Consider the following 9,421-nt stretch of genomic DNA (forward strand, 5'->3'; position numbering starts at 1 on the left):
TTTTCTTCATGCAGAGACTGTTCAGGTAATAGGTTGTGCTGACACTGCCAAGACGAGGACGATTTCACTACCACATGATGCTTTTAAAGCTTGTATTAATTCATTGACTGAGAAATGTTCCAGACATCTATATGTCAAGTGGCCTTTTAATGTGGATAATGATAGTTCTATGCCTCTTTTTGGTAGCTCTGCCTACGTAATTGTCAGTCAGATGGTAGTATATTTGTGAGGCTATTGCTTGGAGTCACCTGAAGGGAGCTTGCTTATGGTTGCTACACCTGAAGATCAGAACATGGGAATTCTTTGAGCTAGGTTGCCCACATGTCTGTTTCCCTTGTCTCCTTCCCCTCTAGTCCTTTCTGAAGTGTTGCTGCTCTAGGAACCTGTGGTAGAGAGGGAAATAGCTGCATTGTGTCCTGGTACCTCTGTGTTCTGAGTAGGAGTGTAAAGCATAAGTATTCTTTCTGTGGATGCCCATGATGAGGAAAAAGAGAGCAGTCTTATATCAGGATGTTTGTGTGGACTGTGCATCCCAAAATTCAGTTATTTGTAAGCCGCTTCACTATGTAGGTGTATGCATATGAACTCTGTAAAAACTATAAAAATGAAAAGACAATAATGCAATAGGTGACTGAATTAAACAGATTTCTAAGTTAAAAGCAGTGAAACTATTTCTGAATAACAGTGTGCTTTCTGACTGTAGCTGAACGTTGGCTCTGCTTGCTAAGTACAGCTCCCTCTGTAAATCTTGGCTCATGGGTTGCAGGTGCCGTTGAAATTGATCTTGGTGCTATTTCAGCTTTTCCAAAAGCAAAGCATTAGTGGAATATCCAGTAGATAAGAGTCTTATGGACTCCTAATATTTCTGTGCCAGCTTTCCTACTCTGTGATGTAGTTTGGATAGCAAGCAGCTTTATAAGGGCCACTGCTCTTTGTATACAGGTATACACGGGATTGGGACAGAAGCTGACCTTGTGTTCTTTTCCCTGTTTCCTCACACTTCCCTACAGAAAGCAATTTGTGTCTGCTAGCTCTGGGGTATTTTGCTTTTCACTACTGTTACATTAAGAACTGAGAAATGTACATTTGAGTGCCTGTATTCTGCCTGGTTTGGGGAGTTGGTTTTTGTTTGTTTGTTTGTTTGTTTTTTGAGTTGTAGCTGTGCCACTGCCTCACAACTAAAATTTCTCATCTTTACCAGCTGTCACTTTAGCTTGCACCAAACTGGCATTTATGACTGATGATCTTAAGCAAAAGTCAGGAATCTGTAAGAGAAGTGAACCTGTTTCCCATTACTTGCCCTTAAAGGCTACTTAGTATCCTCTAGTGGTTCCTTTGTTTTATTGATAATCTTTTAAAACATACTGTGTTGTATGATCTAGCACTTGGTATTGTGTTTTATGGTGTGTTAGCCAATGACACTAAGAATTTGATTTGCCCCTGTAGTCTATACTCCCTGTTTATATCTTAAAGTCATTAATATGTATTAATGAAGAATTATTAATTAAATTACATTTGTGGCTCATCGTAATCACGTGCAATTTAAGTATTTTAAAAGTTAGACTTAAGTCTGTTAAGTTTTAGACCTTACACATTCACTTTGTACCAACTCCACACATCTCAAAGTGATTTGTAGCTAACTACAGAGGTCGTAGCAGTGGATGACTTGGGTGTTGTATTAGCTTCTAAGTTGCTATAATTTCAGTACTCTTTTGTAGTGGCCTTTCTAAAGTAAGGAGAGTGTGTATGTATTGCAAATGAAGGACATTATGAATGAAGCTTAGGATGATCTGATCGTGTGAATATTTTTGTGTTTCTTTGGATTATTTCCTCAAGGGTATATCTAGCTCATGAAAAAGAGCATTAAGAGCAATTTATGACCTGGTAAGCCTAGAAGAGTAAGTGGTGAATGGTTTTAATGACAAGAGCTAGTAAATCAGAGTCATGTGGTTCAAACCGTGTATTAATCAAGTATTGGTGGCTTTAATCTAGATTTTTTCCTGGGTTTTAGTTCAAAAAAAATAATAAAACTATTTTTTTCTGACTTGTTCTCTTGCCAGAGTTTAAGTAGTTTGTATTCACTGTTGAGTAGTTAGTTGCATTTTCTTCTTTCAGGGGAAAATACTTCACTGATGTTTTTATTTCATTTATTTAAGTGCTTTTATTTCTGTGAATAGGAAATTGGTATAATGCAACTGTAACATGCTGTAGGATTAAAATCAATTATTTTTATATAGAAAAACAGTTTTATAAGTTTAAACAAACTTACCTCTCAATCTTAATTATGTAATCCTTTTTGCTTTGTGCTGTTTAATAAAATTAGATGCTGCTGTTGGACCCAGTGAGAAACTAGCATAGTATGAATACTTATAAACAAAAAGTATGCTAAAGTATTTAATGCTCTTAGGATTGCGTGAATGAAGACTGTATGGAACTTTAAATTCAAACTCTTACACGTTTATGTCATGGTTTATACAGTTACTCTATCACCTGATGCCTCTTCCCCACCTAGGGAGGGTGGTTGGGAAAAGTAAAGATGATTTGTGGGTTGAAATAGGTATATTTAACAAAATAATAATATTAAAAACTAATACTAATAACAGTGTGATCTAAAGGACACAGTTATACTCAGCCAATATTGTGGGGGAGTAGGCCTCAGGGTTAGGTCAGTAAACAAGTACCTCTAGAGATGTCAGCCACGGAAGAGGGAAGAAGGAGCAGGAGGGAGGAAGGGAAGGGCCGTCCCCAGCAAACTCCCCTATTTATAGTGAATGTGACATTTATGGTGTGAATAGTATTAATTGGTCAGCCTAGGGTCACCTTGGGGTTGACTCCCCTAGGCTTCCACTCCCCCCAACCTCTGCATCTGTTTATCACAAGACGGTTGAAGACCTTGAGCATTATGGCAACCTACATACCAGTATTAGCTGAAACCTATAACAAAGTTTTATCACTTTGTTCCCATGAAATAGTGTTGTAGTCCTTACAAAATTGCAGTTTTCCTCAACAGAAAACTGACTCTAAAATTCTGTGCCACTAAATCGGGACAGTTTATTATGATAGCTTGTGTGATGTCAGTTTATGGCAGAGCCAGCTGGATCCTTGCTTTAAATACAAGAGAGATCTTTCTCCCTTTTGGCAGTACCTGGCCCAGCTGAATATTGCCAAAAATTATGTGCTTGATTAGATGCTGTTATGGGTCATGTAACGGAGCCTTTTCTGTTCAGTTCCTTAGGTAATGTTCAAAACCAAAACCAAGATCCCATTTGATCTTCTCTAAGTGTATTGGTTGTTCAGCCCATCCACTTGCATGTCTTAAACCTGAAACATTTCAATCAGAATCTGCCCTAGGTCCCTCTATACTGTTAATTACACAACTCCTGTGAAATAAGCAAGTACAGAGGGAGTTGGCAAAGTGCCTTCTAAATAAATGGTGACACACTGAAGGATTGATTTCTTCTTAAAAAGCTTGTGTTTCTCGCTGCTTTTCCTAGAACTAGTAGGATTTAACCAGTTATTCCTCCAGTTTAGCACTTGTTGGATGCCAGTGTTTTAAGTACAAGAATTGTGTGTGGGGAAAAGCCAACTTCTTAAAATTTTCCTGTATTTTTGTTCTGTAACCTTTCTGTACGAGCTCTCTGCAATTAATATGTTCCTGATTAAATTTAGATTGCCTCATGTAGAGAATCTTGACAGTATTCTTTGATGCTTTGGCTTTCTTAAGATCAAAGGATGTGTCTGGTTCAGGCAGTGTAGCTGTGAGTGAGGTTGGAGAAACACTATGGTTTTAATTGCATTCACCTGTACTCTTATTTTGGACTTTCGATGTCAAGAGTATTGGTTATGCAAAACTGGTATTTTTAGCTTCTGATAGTGAGATCATCCCTGTAGCCAGTGGTTCTTGAGAGAAACTGGATTCTGCAAGTGACCTTGCTGCCTGTTCTTCCTCTTCTAACTCAGAGAACCCGTAGCTAACATTTTTGCCATGTTTATTGGTGGTGATTTTTAATATCCAAGTATTTTTTATTGTCTGTGGGGTTTTTTCTGAAGTACAACTTGATCATGTGCTTTGGGGTTTAAGAACCGTTTTGCCCTCATTTGTATAACTGGTATCTTTATAAGCAAAGTAAAAAGCAGAGAGCTCTTAGGAATTTTTAGCTGTTTCTGACTGGTGTTGGTAGCAGCACTGTCTGTTTTCATTTTCAGTCCTAAACCAAAGAAAGCATTGTATGCTAGCAGAGCAGGAAGACAAGATAAAATAGTGGGTGCTTGGCTGTTTGAATAATATTTGAAGACCAGCTTGGAGAAATCTGAAATTAGGGAACTGGATTTACAAAAGAGAGATATTTGTTTGAGAGCCATATTTAAATCAGATATTCATGGGGGGTGGAGACCCTAAATGCACAAGCACATGAAAGAACAAATCATAGCTTTAGTTACCTTAAAAGATACAGTTTGACTTAATGGTTGCTGGACATTTATGTAAGATACTTACATAGCGATAGCTGAAAATCCTGGTTTTGACATAGATAAAAATGATATGCTGAGCAGGTGACTATTCGACAGAAGTTGCAAAAAGATCTCTTAACTTTTTTTCTTCTGTGATAGTTCTTTGCATTCTTTTCTGAGTGTAGCTTCAACTTCTGGAATTTTTTGGTTTTTTTAATTGAGCTTGAGCAAATTTTTGTAATGTATTTAGATTTGAAAATGATAGGGGAAGGCTGTTTCTCACTATGTAAAACTTATCAAAATAGGGCAAGCCTTTTGTATGCCAAATTTCAAAACGTAATAGTCCTTAATTTCCAGGCTGTGATTTTGCTGGGCTTAAAAATTAATTTGAAAGTAGCTTTTCTCTTAAGTGTTTCATGTTGTGTTCTTTTTTGTGTGTGCTTTCTTCTCAGGTTTTTAGCAGAATACCACGATGATTTCTTCCCAGAATCTGCTTATGTAGCTGCGTGTGAAGCTTACTACAGTACTAAAAATCCTCGGGCAATCTATTGAAGCTATTAATAAAGATTAAATCCTGCTGTACGTAGCCCATGTCAATGCTGTTTTGCCACGTGGCTACAAGATGAAGATGAAAAAGGAATTAAAACAACTTCTGGAGTTGAAGAAATAGGAGAATACCTTTTGTGATGATTGGATTATTTAGGAATGGAGAACTTCTTTTCAGAGGCGTGTATAGACTGCGTTGAGTTGCTTAGAGGATTGCGTATAACTCTGATTCCAGATGAATGAAGAAGCCATGTTCTGACTGCTAATGCATAGGACTGCATAGGACTATTAGAGGGGGAGGGGAAAAAAAAGCAGATGCATTAGCGACAGGATGTTTTCATGAAGAGAGATCATCGTGCTGTGTTGCATTTTAGCTCAACCTCTCCAGCCTGAGAAATAAGACTTGACTACACAGTTACTCAAAGAGAATGCGTAACTGGTATCTTACAGACTTTTTTCCTCACAAATTGCACTTCATTTTGTGGAACTGTCATAATAGAAAAGATTGCCTAATGTAAAGGTGTTCTTGCTGTTTGGCTAGCATGATATCTGCCTCAAGAATGACTTTCTTGCTTGAATGAAAGGTATGTTCCTTACCTTGCATTTTGCAAAGGTGTATATAGCCCTTTTCATGGTAAGGCTGAGTTCCAAGGAGAGCATGCATTGCCAGTGATTCAAAATTTGCCTGGCAAGAAACAATATCCAGAGCCATTAAGAAAGAACTGATTTTCTACAAGTGAGTGGAGAAGTCAATAAAGTGATGGCGGTTTAACTGGCTGACACTTTCCTTAATAAAGTTCGCAGTGGCTGCTGTGGAAATGCGTGATTTTGACTGTCTAAAACATCTTGTTTGTGCTTGATTAGTATTTTTGAGATTGCTAAGTGTGCGTATAATGAGAGGTGGGAGCATTGACAACAGAGGGAGAGAAGCCCTTTCTGTATCATTGAGTTTTCTTCTACAGGCTTGAAGGATGTATCTTTAGACAGTTTTAAACACTTCAGCTCTGGAAATAGGAATTCAGTGACAACTGACTTCCTAGAAATCTGACAACACATTCAGTAGAAATTAATTGACGTACAGTTCTTGTCTTGATTGTCATCAAAACTTGTCCATGACTTACAACTCTGGCCTTCAGGATCCTCTGCTATGTCACGACAGACACAGATTTAAAAGCAGTGGGAGAAAACAGAACTCGGGGCTCATTGACTACTGCATTAATACCTCTGTAATCCTTCCTAGTTCAGAAGACTTCTATTAAAACTCTTCCCTGTAATGCAAAAACTATGCATTCCTCCCAGATTTGCAGAAACCAGTAGTTGGGATGAATAATCTTTCAAATGTAAATGACAAGCTTAGGTCAAAGGAAATCTGAAATCTACTAGTGACACTGGTTGTCACTCTCTTCTCAGAGTGTACTGGTTTGATAAAGCTTTTGGACTGAAAAGATAAGGAGTATGTTGGTTTTAGCAATTTAGGTTCTGCTTTTTAGAAAAACATCTATAAGAGTCTGTTAATGGTTGCATGAAGATTTGGTGATCATTGTTTCTAAAGATTGCCATTTAGTAATACTACTCTCAATGCATTTTTGTTGTACAAAAAAAAATTTGTAAGCTTTAGTCTTGCTCAAATTACAGAAGTTTTGACTGTAGCAGAATCCAAATACCTCAAAATCCACTTTGCAGATATGTTTCCTTCTAGGTTTAGGCCCTGTTTTTCTAAAAAGATAATTCAACAAATTAATAATTACTATCTAATAAGAGATTAATCTTGGAGTACTGCCTGAAGCTCCATCCTTAATCCTTTCTATCAGGAATGTTAGTAATATGGCAAATCTGGTTTTGTTCTGCTGTTGGTACCTGTGAGCATAAGGCAAGTTATGAACAGAGTTTAAACATTGTTGTGTGACTGTGTTTAGTTGTTAAAATGACAATTTCTGCATGCAAGGGCTATTAATAATGTTGGTATTGCCATGTCAATACTTTGCAATGAGTCTCAAAAGACTTGAGGGGAAGGGAAATTCGGAAAGTCCAGTTAGTGCAGTCTTTATGTGAACAAGCTTTAATGTAAAATTCTCTTGAAGCTACTATTGGACATAGTATTGCAAACTGTCTTGCTCTCAGAACAACCAAATATCTTCACAAAAGTAGCACCCTTTTGTGCTTCTCAACACTTTTCATTGGTGTGACTTTTTCCTCTTCGAATTTAAAAAAGTTTAGGTTTATGTATTCAATTAGAGTAACATGCATGTTTGACATCTCCCTTCCCTACTGTAACTCTTATTTTACTGCTTTCCTATTTTCATACCTCTTTTTTTTTTTTAAGCTGAAGCAGTGCAAGAGACTTGCAAAAACTTGAACCAGGTAGTGCAAGGAGGTAGTTCTTACTAGTCTTAAATTATTTAGGGGCTTACCAGTGTGGTCCCAAATTCACTTTGCATGGAATACTCAAGGGCTCGTGTGGCTTGGGGAAGCTGAATAGTGTAGTTACATTGCTGGTATGGATCTGTAACTCTTTGAGTGTCCTTGACTGATGAGGTATTTGATGGGATTCATATCCATCAGAGTTAATGAAAGAGGTTTCTCTGCACTTTGCTGTTTGTCATTTGTTGGTCTCTGCTTGTCGAGCTACTCATATCAATGTTTTCTAACCTGATTCAGTCAAAACGGCTTAGGTTAGCTGAAGAAACTTGAAAAACTGACTGAAGCAGGCTAGCGAACGTTCCCAGGCAGAGGAGAACAGTCACAGCCGAGGATTAGAAGCAGGTGATGCTGCTGATGTGGCGTGTAAAGCGTGCTGCTGTGTAAGTAGCCGAGATGCTCAGTCTGCACAAACACTGCTCATGTCAGCATGGAGGTACGTGAGGAACTTGACACTGTGCCACTGAAGTGTGAAACTGACTGTGTGTAAGGTGCTTTACATAGATTGTAAAGATTGCCACAGAAGGATGTATTAACAGAATACAATTTCAATATTCTTCAGTTTTATTCCTAATTTTAGGCTTTACTTTGTACCTATCATGGTTCAAAAAAGCCATGCTGTTCTTTTATGTGCACCATCTAGCCTTGCTGCGTTGCCTTTCATTTTGCCACTGTGCTGCGATGCTTTTTTTTCAAGCCTCACTTCAAGCTCCTGTTTCAAAGCTCAGGTTTTCACATGGTGCCCTCTTCCACTGAGACGACTGAGGCAGATGTGTCCCATTCTGCAATCAAGCTTATGCAGACATCGGGGTTTCACTCCGCATTTGGTGTGGGCTGACAGCGTGTGTGTGGTCAGCCGTTTCATCCAAAATGTTTAGTGGGGTCTTGTCACACAGTGGTGCAGAATGACCTTGCTCTGGATCACACCGAGAGGAATGTCTGCAGTCAAAGAGGAAATAAAAAGCTGATTGGAAATAAAAAGCTGTTACTGCTCTTCATGTTTGCATCATAAAAAATCTTCTCAAGACATTTGGGAAATACACTGGGGAGATTGTTACTGGTGTTAAAATATAGATGTATATAGTAAATCTTTCATTTCTTGACAATTATACATTTCCCTAAACATGTCTCCCAAAAAGTATGTATACTGAGGTGGAAATAAGCTTTTTGGGGCAGAAAGGAAGGAAGCAACACGTATTATTCTTACCTGAGTCTGAAGTGAAGCCTTTGTTGTGGTAGATGGCTGTACAAAAACACTGTGCTACCAGCCCTTGGACAGCCAGACACATCTTAATTTCTGGCCTGGTGCGTCTTTGGTCGCTTTGAACTTCTTGACCTCTTAACAGAGCTGGAAAGCAGGTTGGTACTTCAGAGTGCACAAGCTCTACTCTCTAAATTCAAGGAGAAAATGCCAGATAGCCGCAACACAAGCGTACTTATGCCACATGCATCAAGAAATATGCTGTTTTCCTGTGTACTGTAGAATCTCCTCTCTGATAGGAGATGATTGCATTTAATTGCATTAACAAGCCAAGTTAGCGATTTATTTTTCTGTGTAAATAGGTCTTGGTGTAATGAGGTTCCCTGGAACAATGGCTCTAGATGGTACGTTACTTTCGTAATGTGTTTGACCATAATAATTACAACCTTGATGTGTTTACATAGTCAATTTTTTCACTTGCTTATGAAACAATGAATTTGGAGGGGTTTTCAGGTTTTCTGTATAGCTGCATCATTTCCATGTTAAATTAGTGAATACAGGTGCTATGCTTCTACAGTCAGAGGTGCCAACGCAGTGTTTCTGCCTCAATTCTTGGTGGTTTTTACTTCAGCAATAACTCACCCCCCTCTTCAAAACAGACTTTGGAATATATATATTGCCTCGGGAAAATGTTATCAGCAATGACTGAGTGGCAGATGTAGATGCTTACTAAGATCTAACTCAATGCATCCTCCCTATTGCATGCATTATGTATTTTCCCCTTCTAATTCATATAGCAGATGACAT

At 38.2% G+C, this 9,421-nt stretch overlaps 1 protein-coding gene across 1 annotated transcript in view; it reads left to right on the forward strand.

The window, feature by feature from the left end:
- Positions 1-5,333, forward strand: part of MSL3 (male-specific lethal 3 homolog (Drosophila)) — a 17,068-nt gene extending 11,735 nt beyond the window's left edge. Inside the window, exon 9 of the mRNA XM_010191750.1 lies at positions 4,902-5,333. Coding sequence (XP_010190052.1) covers positions 4,902-5,001 — 100 coding nt within the window. The 3' untranslated portion in view covers positions 5,002-5,333. The remainder of the gene's footprint in view (positions 1-4,901) is intronic.
- Positions 5,334-9,421: the final 4,088 nt, after the last annotated feature.

This window comes from Mesitornis unicolor, unplaced genomic scaffold, assembly GCF_000695765.1.
Source record: "Mesitornis unicolor isolate BGI_N332 unplaced genomic scaffold, ASM69576v1 scaffold2479, whole genome shotgun sequence".
NCBI classification, from domain to species: domain Eukaryota; kingdom Metazoa; phylum Chordata; class Aves; order Mesitornithiformes; family Mesitornithidae; genus Mesitornis; species Mesitornis unicolor.